At 45.1% G+C, this 15506-nt stretch overlaps 1 protein-coding gene across 1 annotated transcript in view; it reads right to left on the bottom strand.

Annotated features, from left to right (window-relative positions):
- Nucleotides 1–15506, bottom strand: part of LOC119440854 (chitinase-like protein 4) — a 503330-nt gene that overhangs the window by 362560 nt on the left and 125264 nt on the right. The window contains exon 2 of the mRNA XM_049661102.1: nucleotides 14295–14435. Within this exon, the coding sequence (XP_049517059.1) occupies nucleotides 14295–14435 (141 nt within the window). The remainder of the gene's footprint in view (nucleotides 1–14294; nucleotides 14436–15506) is intronic.

Raw genomic sequence — 15506 nt, 5'->3', positions numbered from 1 at the left:
GCGCAAGCAAGGAAGCGGAAAGCCAGCGCCGGAGGGAGCAGGGGGGGGGGCACTTCTCTGCCAACAACCGCGCTCGTCGCTCGTCCGCACAGTCTCTTATCTCTCCCACGCGCAAGCAAGGAAGCGGGAAGCCAGCGCCGGAGGGAGCGGGGGGGGGGGGGGGGCGCACTTCTCCGCTGCCAACAACCGCGCTCGTCGTTCGTTCGACCGCACCGTCTCTTATCTCCACACGGCTCTGACCTTTATGCGCCGTGCATTCGCCGCTCAGTTTCCGTTGAAGCGATAGACCGCAAGTACCTTCGCCCGAAGGTACGTTGCGCTGCCAGCGTTTTGACAGTCGTTGGCTGCAGTCATTCAGTGCGATCTATTCATGTTTGTTTGTGCGCACTCACACCACGCTTGTTCATTCAGTTAGTAATAGTCGGGCTACATTTTCCAACGCACGCTACACATGCAATGCTGCCCAGATCGGCTGTGCAGCACTACAGGTGTATCCCTTCGCACGCGCTGCTCACGGTAAGCGCTTCTCATCAACACCACCGTTTCACACGCGCCTTCTCGTGGTCATCGAGTCTCTCTTCATGTCGGTCTACTTACGCCGCAGCACACCTGCTTACTTAATCAGCTCATGTTTACTACAATTCATATTGCTACCAAGGCCGCTCACCTTACTTCGTATGACATTGCTGTGTTGCTATCGCATTCATTGCTTCGCCCTTAGGGCGAAATTGTGACATTTTTTTGTCCAACGTGATACAAGAGCTGCTCCGCTCGTGTCGTATTGTTCATCGCACATCAACTGCCTACCACCCTCAAACGAATGCGCTCACGGAACGTTTCAACCGCACGCTCGGTGACATGCTGTTGATGTACATTGATTCTGATCATTCCAATTGGGACGTCGTTCTCTCCTTCGTGACTTATGCGTATAGCACCGCGACACAGTCTACAACCGGCTTTTCACCATTCTTTCTTTTATATGGCCGTGAACCATCCTCCCCGCTAGACACAATTTTACCGTACTGCCCGGACGATTCCCAATTCAGTGCAATTTGTGACGTCGCCCAGCATGCAGAGGCGTGTCGTCAGCTGGCCCGCTCGTTCACGTCCGACAGCTAAGCCCTCCAGAAAGATCGCCGCGACACCGATGTGCAGAGTTTGTGCAGAGTTTTGCCGTTGGATCCCTCGTCTGACTCCGAATACCTTTCAACTCTCCTGGCCTCACTCCCAAGTTTGCTTCCAAGTACTACGGGCCATACCGCGTCATCGAGCGCAGGTCTCCCGTCACTTATGTCATTGAGCCGGTCAACCCCTCCTCGGTCGCGACACGGTCGACGTCAGCCGCCTCAAGCTGCATCACGACCCTCTCATCCTTGAGTCCCCTTGGGTCGCCAGGATGGCTCCCCTTCGCCGCCGGGGTTATTGTAGTGGAGAAGAACAGGGAGCAAGCAGTAGTGGGGCGCTCTCATAGATGTAGGGCGTGAGCGCAGATCACGAGCTCTTGGCGCCGAGACCGTTTCTCTCTTGCGACTGTACTGGTTTTTCGCCTGCCGCTTGCCGTCAGTAAATCCTTATCAATATTTACAAGAAAGGCAACCATGTACATAAAAGACGGCTGTCGAGACCGGTTTCACCTGGACACGTCAAATCGTCTTCTTCCGACTTTGGCGGCACTCTTGGTTGCGCCGTAACAATATATCAGAACAGAAGTTTAGTTACACGTTGAGTAGTTAACGCTCTGCTAAACTGCCTATACTAGGCAGTTTTAGCAGAGCGTTGCTTACGCTCCGCTCCACCAACATTTCACGCACTCCGCTCGCTGCATGAACTGCGTTGATTTCTCTTATTTGACACGCGCATCTTCCAGACATGCCGGCCAAGCGCTCTCAGCGTGGCTGCAAAGCGACAACGGAACCAGTAGACGCACCCTAACGCTCCGCTCAAACGGCTTGGCAGCCTTCTTCGTGCCGCTGCCGATGTGCGCAAGCGCCTTAGTGTTCCCGCTAGCGCTCCGCGGAGCGGCTGTGGGAAAATCGCTAGGGTACGACGGTCTGAGCGGAGCGGACCGTGAACGCTCTGCTAAAACTGTTGAATGTCGCACTCTGTTCGCGCTCCTAATCAGACCACTAAGAACGGCTGTGTTGGAACGCGAGAAATTTGGCACTTGCGTTGCGCGCGCTGTAATTACTAATTCGCAAGGGCGCACAAGCGAGCAACACGACAAGGAAGAGCAGGGAGCGCGCGTACTTGCTAGCAGACAAACCGGAAGTCATAGGTTCTTGCTCTTCCAATCGACATGCTCACCCTCGTTGATATCACCAGATGCACCCTGGTGACATCACGACGACCGCTGGGGATACCGGAAAGGCTCGGAGAGGAGAACGGCACTGATTTTTTATTGTTATTTCATTTTTATTTTTTGTGGTGCGCCCGCGGTGCGTAGCGCTGCAGCGATTGGCATCGTTGATCGCGACGGTATTCTGAACTCGATGTGAGTGTTTACTTGAAACCTTAAAAAAATATATCGGAGGTGGTTTAGGGGCTCTCTAATAGACAGGGTTATGTTACCTACGAAGTCACTAACGGAGTTTCCTAAGGATACGTTATTGGCCCTCTTCTCTTCTTACAGTTGGTAAATGATATTTACTCAGCAATTCCATATTCATCATTCCTTCTGTTAGAAAAACGGTATGTGTGCAGGCACCGACACAAGTATTACGATAAATGAGAGATCGCGTACTCCCCCTGGTTCAACACTATTTTAAAGCGTGTGAAAATAAGAAAAAACCGATTATTTCCCTTACCCAAATATTCAGGTTCTCTTCCGGTCCAGGAAAATTGTAATGATGGCGCTAAACAATACAACTAATTAAAAGCACACACAAAACGTAATTTCATTTCTACTACCTCCCGTTCCAAACATGTTGCACTCTAACCCGTGGCGTTCTTGGAAAATTATACCACCCGATAATAATAGCTCTATTTCACTTTGGTGTTAACTCTGCTTCGCCTCGTGTGATGACTGTGGTAGCGAGGAGACCCTTCAACACCTTATCTTCCCTCGCTACAATTTACAGAGACAATCGCTCGCAATCGCGATAGCGCGTTTTGATCAAAGACTTCGAACAGAGGAACTTGTGTTAGAATGCCGACATCACAAGCAGCGGATGGCGACGAGGGCACTGTTGCAGTTCTTAAAGGCAACAGACGGTGCGGTGATTGTGTGCTCCTTTATTTCTCTACTTTCCTGTCACTTTACCTCCCCTCTCTCCCCAGCGTAGGGTAGCATACCGGATCTACCCATCTGGTTAACCTCCCTGCCTTTCTTTTGTCTCTCTGGTTCACCCATATTTTCAGATGTTCGCTCAGATGTTCTGATTCCTTGAGCTTTGTATTTTGTTCAATGTCAGTGTTCAACGCACGACCTGTGTACTGGTATCTTATTTGTTCTTGTTTTGTGGGCTGCTCGTCAAGGTTTTCAGTTAACCAAAGAATCCACCAATGAAGACTTCCAAATTTTCCATTTTACCATTTTCCATCAATGGAAAGTATTCATTTTAGGCCAGAGGGCGTCACTAAGGTTACAGATTCCCTAAAGTGTTAATTATCCTGTGGGATAGACGGAATCAATGCCAAAGGCTTAAAAGATATTTTTTCAACAATCACTCGACACAGGCGCAGTTCCAAGAGACTCGAAAATAGGGAAGGCCATTCCAGTCTTCAAGAAAGGTCATCAGTCTTTCCCAGGCAGCTACCATCACATATCACTCACCAGCGTCTGCTCTAAACGTTATGTATTATCAGTTGTTAACTTTCTAACTTCAGTGAAGCTTTCTCACCCTAATCAACATGGCTTCCGGAGAGATCACTGATGCAAAACGCACTTAGTTTTTTTATAAATGATATTTATTTAAAGCTCAACTGTGACATTACAACTGACGACCTGTTCTTAGATTTCGAAAAGGCATCCGGTAAAGTTCCACACTCTAGACATTTGCTAAAGTTCTCAAGCTTAACATTCATCCACTTGTTTTAACAGGATCCAGTGTTTTTAATTAACCGAAAGCAGTTCTTTTTTATATGCTAATAACCATACATCTATCTGTCTCTTCCTCCGTTCTGTCTGGTGTACCTCAGGGCGATTTCCTTGGGCATCTCGTACATTTAATCTGCATTAATGACTTGCCATTTCCTATACCGTCTGTAATACATCTTTTTGCTGATGATTGTGTCCTGTACCACCCTGTCAATAACCTCACTGACATATCTTCCCTGCAGGAGAACCTATTTCATATTCAAGAAATAGTGTTGCATCGCTGATGTCCCTGAACACTAGTAAGACTGCGCATATTTCAATAACATCGTCGACCTAACTGCATCCCCCGATTCCTCTCTGCCTACAAGATTAATAACTGTTTTTTATAACACCGACTCCTACAAGTACTTTGGCATTCACCTCTCCAAATATCTGCGTTGGTCAAATTATGTAACCCACATAATCAATACCGAAAAAAAAAGATTTGGTTATCTTCGCCACAAATTCTTCATGGCTCAGCCATCCATAAAATCAGTTGCCTATGAAACTCTCGTACGACATTCAATATACATTTGACCCACGAAATCTAATCTCACCAAAGCTCCCAAATCCTTTCAGAACCGTGCTGCTAGATTTATTCCTTCAGATCACCACACTAACGTTTCTTCACTAACGTCTAAACTATCGCCTCTCGTCGTCGCATCTCTCGCCTCTGCCTCTATCACATGTTTTTATAGTGCTGCTCTTAGGCGTCAGTTCCTGCGTTGGGCGTCGGCTTAACCGAACGAACGAGCGCTGCGAAGGATGAAAGAGCGAACGCGGAGCGCAGCGGGGGGTGAAAGACGGCGAGAGCGAAGAGGAAAACGGAGGTATGGCGAGCGCGTAAGAAGAAAAGCGTGGTGCCGCGGGCTCTGTGGTGACTACCGCCACAAGATGGCGCCAGAGTAGCGCGCCGTCATCTTTTCCCTAATGGCATGCGGCGAACGTGTCTACTGATACCATATATAGAAACAACGTGCTGCATGAGAGGAGGTCTGTCTGCAGCGGCTGCTGTGAATCGCACCCACGAGCTGCCACTCGTGATTTCCCAATTAGCGAGGCAGTCGCGCAACACTTCGCTCCATTTTGTAACATGGCAGCGCACTTCAATACATGGACGTAACAAAGTGAACAAACACGAGCGCGCCGTTTGCAATGTACCGCACGAGGCAGATTGTCCGTGCCAGTCAATACATCGCAAAATGAAAATGTAAGGAGCTGTGCTCGAATTTCACATTCGGGAGTCGGTGAATTTTTCATTCCTCATAATGTGACAGCTGACTGATCGTGTTCATCGAACAGGCCATCCGAACTCGGTAATCCCGGCACAAGCCCGCACCACTGCGTTTGATCCTGCCGTCATTCTTTGTTGGAACTGCCCGAGACTTCCAAGGCAAACTGCACTCATCCGTCATACATGGCCCATTAGATCAGCCATTGAGTGTTTCCCATCATCATCAATCTCGCCGTGTACGTGCCCCCCCCCCCCCCCGCCAATCATGTAATGTCCTATTGGGGCCATGGAGGCCTCAATAAGGAAAACAAGGGAAACGGGCAACACAAACGGCTTTTGTATGGTCCCTCTAGTGTCTCACGCCTACCGTTTTTCCGACACCAACTAGCTCAACTTTAATCCTCCCTTCTTCTGTGTGCGGACGACTTGACTGTCGACAGTGTTTGTGGCTGCATTCACTTCCAAAAAAAAATTTCACCCCCAAACTGATGGAGACCAATAATCTGCACCTAAATGCTTCCAAAACTGTGGGATAAAGGTGTCGTAATCAAAGTGTGCCATAAAATACAGACAGGGCATGAAAGACAAGTGTAGACACGGGACAAGCGCTACTGCCAACTGTATATTGCGCAACATCGTCTCTGCTGATTACGACATCGGTGCATACGTGTATCATATATGTATTTCATGACGACGTTGCGAAATATACAGTTGACAGTAGCGCTTGTCCCTTTTGTTTCGCGACGTGCGCTGTTTAATCAGGTCAAATATGCACCAACTAGGCCCTCAGAAAGTCATCTTAACTGGCAATAAGCTATACGCGGCAACACACCATGTGCAGTTTTCGTATACTGTCGGCGATGCATCATCGCCAAGGGTTGATGAAGTGAAAGATCCCTGTGGGTATTTCGACCAATTGCTATGCTTCTCTGCACACGTTAGACATGTGTAGCAATTTCGCACTATTACCATCTTTTGTCGATTATCAGAATGACTTCCACTCGCCTGTTTCCTTTACGAAATTATATTTCCCTGTGCGCCTCCTACTACTAGAGTATGCATCTGTAGTTTAGGGCCCGAACATGGAAATCTTATTCTGACCTAAATGACCGCGTCCAAAATAAATTTATATCCATCTTCAAACGCAGGTTTTGCCGGTTCGGTAAGGTCCTTTTAGGTATACCTCAATTCACACGTCTAAAATCAAGACGTAGCAAATGAGATCTTTTTTTCCCCTTTGTAGTATGATTCATAACCCTACGCATTACCCAATGATTCTTGATCGTGCACAATTTTAAGTACCGCGGTAATATACCAGGCAACATTGCTTATTTTTCATGGTCAATTTATTTTTATTTCTCTCTTTTCCCACAGTGCCAATTGGCATTACAGTGACGGAGAAGGCACTGTACATAGGACAGGGGAAAATATTTTTAGTGCGCAAAACGTGGAAGGAAGGAACATTTATATATTTATATTGGACATTCACTCGTCTGACTTTTTTCGGTGACCGCATTTCATTGGCTAACAAATGTTAAAGGACCCCTCACTAGCTCTGGCCAGTTTGAACTTACAAGCGCCGTGCATACAACGATCGTATCTGCAAAGTATACAGGGCCACGAGAAGAGCTGCAATTTCAAACGAAACGCCGTGCGCCTTTCTCCCAGCCTGAGAGTCGACGTCAATAAGTGCACTTACGTGCGTTGCAGTGCTGTGACGTCACTCACAGCGAAATTTCGACAATTGTTCAAGGAAACATCAGGTATTTGTTCCATCTGTTCCTTGAATAGATGATTTAAAGTTTATATAAATAATGCCTACAAACCGAATGTCTGCGAGTCTTTGTTTTACTCCGTGACGCAGCAAGAGTGGCGTACTTCCGCTTTGCCACCGACAGCACATGCCTTTTATGTTAAACCTTCTCAGACTGAAATATTAAAGCTGCGAAACAATAACAGAATCCTGAAAATGAAGTAATTTTGTTGGCGCTACCTGTGCGCTACCTCCGGGATCGGCCCACACAAGAGGCCGCGTTTCTACCAGAAAGCTCGCCTTCGTGCATAGCATTCACCGCCAGCGTTTCCCAGTAAACATTACGGTTACGTAAGGTGCAGTTGCCGGGAAGCGTGAGAAGCAGTTAGGAATGTTTGAATGCTATCGCATTCCACTCTTGAAGGCGAAGCTTAAGCGTCCTCTAAGTTATTTTTGTAACACGACTAGTCGTAGTAGTGATACTTTCGTTGCGTCGGCTATACGCGACATACTCTGCTATCATTCCATTTTGCTATGGCACTCGCTTGCCAATGTCACCCATGATGCATCACGACAACTGTATGATGCCGACATAGTGACGGTGCCGAAGACGACGGCTTGACGACAATCAGATGTCGATTCTTAAATTATGACGATAGTATAATGACCACCACGTGAGGACAACGAGACGACGACCGGAAGCGCGAATCACGACGACAGCGGTATGGCAGCGTCTGCGTGACGACGGCGCAATGGCATGATTACGATGAGATGACGAAGAAAAAAAGTGTCAGCCCTTCCACTGTGGTGGAGATGGAAGCCAGCGAAGCTACGACTAAGGTGGGTCTGCTATATTGCTATACTGAATTTATATACTATCATTATTGACTATATTGAGCGTCTGAATGTATTGAATTGAACGTATTAAATGTCCACTGCAGGACTCTCCCTGCGATCTCCAATTACCTCTGTCTTGCGCTAACTGATTCGAGCTTGCGCCTGCCAATTTCCTAACTTCATCACCCCACCTAGTTTTCTGCCGTCCTCGACTGCGCTTCCCTTCTCTTGATATGCGTTCTGTCGCTCTTATGGTCCGCCGGTTATCCATCCTACGCATCAAATGGCCTGCCCAGCTCCATGTCTTCCGCCTAATGTCAACTAGAATATCGGCTATCCCCGTTTGTTCTCTGACCCACACCACTCTCTTCCTGTCTCTTAACGTTAGGACTACCATTTTTCGTTCCATCACTCTTTGTGCGGTCCTTAACTTGTTCTCGAGCTGCTTTGTTAACCTCCAAGTTTCTGCCCCATATGTTAGCACCGGTAGAATGCAATGATTGTAGGGTGATTCCACGAGAGATCAACACGGGTCCAAAAATTCATATTTTAGATTTCATTCAATATTTTATATCTTGTGCGCATATCACTCGGTAGTACGAAAGTGAACTTGCCTTCTTTGACAAATGGATACTTTAGGAGAAAAAAATATCGAAATTCTTCAGGTTGCAGGTGCCATTTTCATGCACCGGGCGTTCTCGCAAATTCACAACGATGTGAAATACAAAATATTACGGCTACAACGAATGCATTTTCTTGTGTAAAACGTATACGGAAAGAAGAGTCAGCAAGCGCTGTTTGAGGCTTCTGTGCAAAACGGAAGTGTTTTAGAAAAAATTTTTAATTTGCTACATTTTTCGAAATTTGCTATATTTACGAATTTTTATCTACTAAACTAATGCATGTAGCCTTTTGAAATTCGGTGGGCTATGAGACCTTAACCTGTTTAACAATTTTGCTGAATATTGTTACAGTAGCACAAATTTCCATTTTTACAGTTTGACTCAAATGTGAAGTTTTGACGAAAAGGAACACTATTTAAAAATCAAAATAAAAAAAACCCCATCGTTAATTTTTCTCAAAATTTCGTAAACAGCTGTCCACAGACACTGGAAAAAGAACATTAAAAACATCTTGCATTATTTTGTTTTTAATGACAATATATGTGGTAGAAATGAGAGCTTCGCCGGGATGCAGCAAGGTGCTAAGAAATAGGGACATCGGGTTAAAAAGAACGTCCATTAGCCTCTGACTTGCCTAAACTTAGCAAAGATTGCGACACAAGGGTAATTTTACCCTTATGGTTAATACTTATGCATAAATTACCGTTTCGTACAATACTCATTCTTTTGAATGTGAGCAAGGATACGTCAACAGAGCAACCTTTACATGGCGCATTTTATTTAACAAGTGTGCGTAGCTTGCAACGCAGATAATTGCAGATTTGACGGTGAACTACCTGTGCATGTACACAAGTAACAAAATTTACGGCAGGTAAAAGTCTCTAAAAATGTCGTACTCGCCATGGCTCCGTCGGAAACGTCATTATACAGTATAACCTAAGATACGGTGGGGGGGGGGGGGGGGGGGGGGGGATGGTGTTGGTTAGGGCTGATTTAGCTGGCAGCTATTGCCAGTGGTTGCTCTCTTCTACCGCCTCTTTAAAAAGTGGGTTGAACAGGGGGTAAAAGAGGCGCGACACTTCCTCTCTCAGAAACTTATGTGTTTTGGAAAACGTTACCTGTTCCGCACACTCTTACGGAAATTGTCGTCTGTGCTAAGCCTCAAGTAGAGCGTTTCTGTTTTTATTGAAGTATTGACAGGCACAGATGAACTGTTCCGCATTAACAGGGAGGGGGGGGGGCGGGTTCGCGCAACTAGTTTTTACTCTATGAAACAGCGTATAGCTTCTGCGTGACGGATTCCTTAAACCACTCCTGAATGGTGAGGTGATATTCAAAGTGCTGAGAAGTCTTTACATAAGGGGTGATTCATTGGCACTCTTAATTTAATCTGCTGCATCATTGCCTGCAAGTCCAACATGTGGCGGTATCCACTGAAACTTGAGAATTAAATGCCTATTGCTGAGCTCCTTAGCTAACATCAATGACTGTCGGCCGAACTTGCTGCCATACAATGCACGGGATAATTGTTGGAGCACCGCTGGCAAACCGAAAGGATGATAGCGTGCTGAGAACACGTCCTCAGTTTACGAAGCGCTGCAGTAATGGCGGCTCTTTCCACATTTTCAATAAGGCCAACTGATCCATAGGGCCAGATCACGCAGATCTAATGAAGCGAATCTAATAAAGCTTGCTCTTAAGAGGAAGCTTTAGCTCGGGCCCAACTCCGATGCCGCCTATTCAAATACATGTAAAACGCCGAAACGATTTTCTGAGATAACCACTGGGCCGATTTTACTTAAATTTGTTTCACATGAGAGAGAAAAGTAAATTCTAGTGACTGTCGGACACAAAATGTCGATTTGTGGCCTGCATTATTTAACTAGAATTTTCAAGCATTGGTAAGTTTGAAAAAAATAGAAGCACGAAGTTTACAAATTCGTAGCTCTGCACCTATATAAAAGATATCGCAGACCTGTGAAGGGCATCTATTAGAGCATTCAAAGCAGACAAAATTGATATGCCAATTTATTTCTTACGTGAATTTGTTACATTGTTTACAAGGATTTTGCACAAGTTCTACACACAAAATAGTAGTCTATTTTAAAGCCATGTAGAATATAGCAATTTTGTACACTTTAGATATACTATTCGGTGTAGTTTACAAGATTGTGATATCATGTTTCATTGCTGAGTTAGAGTTGTAAATTTAATAGTTTCGTTTTCTGAAGCTCTGCTATTTTGTCAATTTTATTAAACAGTTGGCGACTTAAATAAAAAAGTCGCAACCAACAGCCACTAGGGTTTCATTTTTCTTTTAACTGCAACAAACATCATCAAATGTGGTGCAGTGGTTGCCGAGAAAAACGAATTCTCGTTTTACATGTATTTAGATAGGAGCACCCAAGCTAAAGAAGCAGCTTCCTCTTAAGGCGGCGGCCACACAGCCAGCAACTTTCAACGTATTTCGCTTTGCCACTGTTTGCCACCGCCTCCTACGGACCCACTCTCCATTCTACTACACTCTACCAACTCGTTCAAAACAGAGGATTTTTAGAAGAGCATCATCTGAAAGCACTAACAAAATATGGGCGCGAATGATGGCCCAGTAGCACAATTTACGTCAGAAAGTTAGGCATTCGAGAACTGCGTGCTTGCAATCATAATACTAGTTTACCAAAACTGCCCTTTTGTCGCAATCATGGCCAAGTTTAGGCAAGTCAGAGGCTAATGGACGTTCTTTTTACCCCGATGTCCCTATTTCTTAGCACCTTGCTGCATCCCGGCGAAGCTCTCATTTCTACCACATATATTGTCATTAAAAACAAAATAATGCAAGATGTTTTTAATGTTCTTTTTCCAGTGTCTGTGGACAGCTGTTTACGAAATTTTCAGAAAGATTAACGATGGGTTTTTTTATTTTGATTTTTAAATAGTGTTCCTTTTCGTCAAAACTTCACATTTGAGGCAAACTGTAAAAATGGAAATTTGTGCTACTGCAACAATATTCAGCAAAATTGTTAAACAGGTTAAGGTCTCATAGCTCACCAAATTTCAAAAGGCTACATGTATTAGTTTAGTAGATAAAAATTCGTAAATATAGCAAATTTTGAAAAGTGTAGCAAATTAACAATTTTTTCTAAAACACTTCCGTTTTGCACAGAAGCCTCAAACAGCGCTTGCTGACTCTTCTTTACGTATACGTTTTACACAAGAAAATGCATTCGTTGTAGCCGTAATATTTTGTATTTCACATTGTTGTGAATTTGCGAGAATGCCCGGTGCAGGAAAATGGCACCTGCAACCTGAAGAATTTCGATATTTTTTTCTCCTAAAGTATCCATTTGTCAAAGAAGGCAAGTTCACTTTCGTACTACCGAGTGATATGCGCACAAAATATAAAATATTGAATGAAATCTAAAATATGAATTTTTGGACCCGTGTTGATCTCTCGTGGAATCACCCTGTACACTTTTCTTTTCAACGACAGTCGTAAGATCCCAGTCAGGATTTGGCAATGCCTGACGTATGCAATCCAACCCAATTTCATTCTGTAAATTTCTCATGATCAGGGTCCACTGTTAGTAACTGACCTAGATAAACGTACTGCTTTTCAGACTCTACATGTTGACTGCCGATCCTGAATTCATGTTCGCTTGCCAGGCAATTGAACCTGTGCTTAGGCGCCACTGGCGGTAAACCGCCACGCACATGGAGTCAAAGCAAATGCTGCTGCTGATATTTTTTTCTACACGCGGACACGATTCTGAGGAACGTAGCCCTTAAAAGTTTCGCTGTAAAAAGACGTCGATGGATCGGCGAAGATGGTATGACGACGGTGAGAAGGAAGCGTGGCGTCAACGGTACGACGGATGTCGAAGAGGGCATCTGGACGACAGTATATGACAGCGAATGCATGGCGACAATTGCATGACAAAGGCGATGCCGACAAGTGTGCGATGACAATGGTGACTGAAACCTGCGTAACGGCATGACAAGTCAGCACGACGGCAAGTAGGCCGAGTTGGTAGGTTTCTACGGGACGAAGAATTGACGACACGTCGGCCACTTCTTGTCCCTCGTCTGTGTCGCGCTGCACGTAAGAATGCTGAAAAAAGAGGCATTATAGCGACCGTCTCACGATGACGCAATAAAAATGGCGCATAATTACGATTGAATGGCGGCATTAAGATTACGGTGACGGAGAAATACTGACGTTGATGGAATGACGAAGGCGGTATGACGACGATGACATGCCAACAAAGTCACCGAAGTGATGACGATCAAACGACAGCGTGACTCGACGATGTCGTCATTTACGAGTGTCGGATGACAAAGCTGGAATGCAACGACCCCGAACCTAGTGGGCGAACTATTCGAGAACCACTGGGTGGTAGGCGCGACGACCGCATGACGAGAGTCAAATCACGACGACAATTGAACGATCACAACAAATGCGTGACGACGGCATGGCGAAGGTGATGGCGAGTGTCGAATGACAAATCTGGAATGATGGCGACGCTACAATCACGACGGGAGCCCAAGCTATCAGACGGCCACTGGCTCAGAAAGCGTGACGGCATGACGACAACGAAACGGCCACGACGGCACCACGACCATAGATAGATAGATAGATAGATAGATAGATAGATAGATAGATAGATAGATAGATAGATAGGCCCAAAACGGCTGAAGTGCGTAGGCCAAGAATGATACCCACATTAAAAATGGAAACAGTCGTAAACCCCAATAACGTCATAGGATAGCACAAACAGATCGTTAGACATGATAGGTATACCTTCTTTAGGCACACCATCCCATTTTGTTATAGGTCTGGGGAAAACGAATTTTAATTAGTCTGTTCTACACGCGATATCCTTAATTTTAACATGTGATCCCCATGACGGCTGTTTATAGCTCGACTTCAATATACTCATAATTAATAATCTGCCTCTAGTGACATCTTTCCGAATTCGGCAGAAGTGGAAGTAATCATGTTAAAGAATTCACCTGATTTTACGCCCGCCTTCTCACTTCCTTTTCCCAGTTTGTTTTTGTACCTCACATGGTGTTATATACAACATTTGCTTGTATGTACTTTGTGTCTTGTGTATTACTCAAGTGCACCAGTACAAAGGTGTATTGACTTCTTTTAATGGGTGTAACTGTAAAGCCAGCAATGACTTACGTAGAACGGTTTCTTGTGCCGAAAAAAATGTAATCACTTCGTTTTCGCTTGACAAAAAAATTATTTCTGGTTGAAAAAGTAATGTGATTTCCACAGGTAATATTACTATCTGAAAAAAAAGCATCAACAAAAAAAAAGAAGCATCAGCAAGGCCTTCGCCCGGAGGCCCTGAATATTGATATTATATTCAATCCCGGCATTCCTTGTAGAAAGTGTGGTACTGTGATGGCGAATACAGTGTTTCCCAGATGATATTGACTGGCGCCTTCAAAGAAAATCTAAAATTAATTGGTTTGCATTCCTGGCTGTTTCTGTGGTTTTCTTCGATAAAGCTATGACAACGTATATGAATATTCAGAAAAAGCCATACGTTTTCTTTTTTATTGAAACCACTTGTACGAATTTAACGCCGCGACAGTCGCTGACTGTTTGTCACTGGAATTGTGTGAACTGTCCGCAGCACATGACATGAATGCCCCGACATAATACGCCCAAACAACGTCAGTGCACACAGATGCACCGACAACAGCCCGCCATGTTATTAACAAACATTTTAAAGCATACTGCCAAGCAAGCGTTCCTACCATGGTGGTGCCTATAGGTGGCCAGGTTCTTCTTGTAGTGCTGATAGAGCTCGGAGTAGGCGCGGTAGTAAGCGGCCAAGAACAGCATCGCCATGGTGCCCACCGCGTACTCCATGTTCCGGATGGCGACAACGCTATTGCCTGCGTGTAGAAGGCAGCTCTTTAAGGCCGATCATAAGAGGAGGTGCAGACAGACATTAATCAATAAATCAAAATCAACTTTCTTGACGAGGCGGGATTCGAACCCACGGTACGAAGGCGAGCGTCGCAAGCCTATTCTTTGTTCTTTATTGCCAACTTTGACATTATAGTCCAACAAAAACGCTAAACACCAACAAATCCCAAAAGATAAAACGTGTCAGTAAAATGTTTACGGGCACGCACGGTGTAACCACATTTAGGTGTTCACAGTGCGCGCGCGCAAGCCTCCAGAATATGTTCGGCAGCGCGCACCGAGTAGCTCTGCTGCGAACCGATGGATGGCGCCTCGGTCTGCGGTCCCATCCTGATCTCTTAAAATCACCTGATTTTACGACCTGATCTCTTAAAATCTTAGGCAGCGGTACAAGGTAAATTTTTGAAAAAGAAAAATATTGAGAGGTATACAAAAATGCTAGATAAAGAACACGTATAGTATACCTGATGAAATCAAGCAGGCTAGGTGACTATTTATCGCCGCCCCGTTTCAAAGGGGATGCCAATAAATCATCATCATCCAGCTCAGCGGCGCCGGTGATTGCTCTGCCTCCCCTAAATTTTCGTTTATAGTGGAGTGAGTAAAACTGAAAGCGCCAAGTAAATTCGTTATTTCAGGTTAAAGTGATAAGTGTACCAGGCTTAACGCTTCGCTAAAATGAAATTATATTTTGCAGGGCATGAATAACGTGAACGCGGAATCGATCGGGCAGCACTCAAAGCCCACTGAAGTGTATCTCGCGCGCACAATTTGTTTCGTCCGATCTAGCCGTTGATCCAAGCATACAAAAACAAAAGCGTTAGCCCACGTGCTACCTCTCGATCAGAGGAAAATAGTGACTGCACCGGCAAATGTTGTATTTCGTGCTTATCGCTGCTTCCATTCACACTCAGAAAACCGTTCAAGCATCGTTGCACGCATTCAGTGTGGCCGCGATATAAATTGAGAAATGAAAAGGCGCAAGCTTGCGATATGCAACGCACTACAGCAAAGTGGCTGTTCGTGGCTAGAACTTG

This window comes from Dermacentor silvarum, chromosome 2 (assembly GCF_013339745.2).
Source record: "Dermacentor silvarum isolate Dsil-2018 chromosome 2, BIME_Dsil_1.4, whole genome shotgun sequence".
Classification (NCBI taxonomy): domain Eukaryota; kingdom Metazoa; phylum Arthropoda; class Arachnida; order Ixodida; family Ixodidae; genus Dermacentor; species Dermacentor silvarum.
This window is presented reverse-complemented; position numbering and strand designations above follow the sequence as displayed.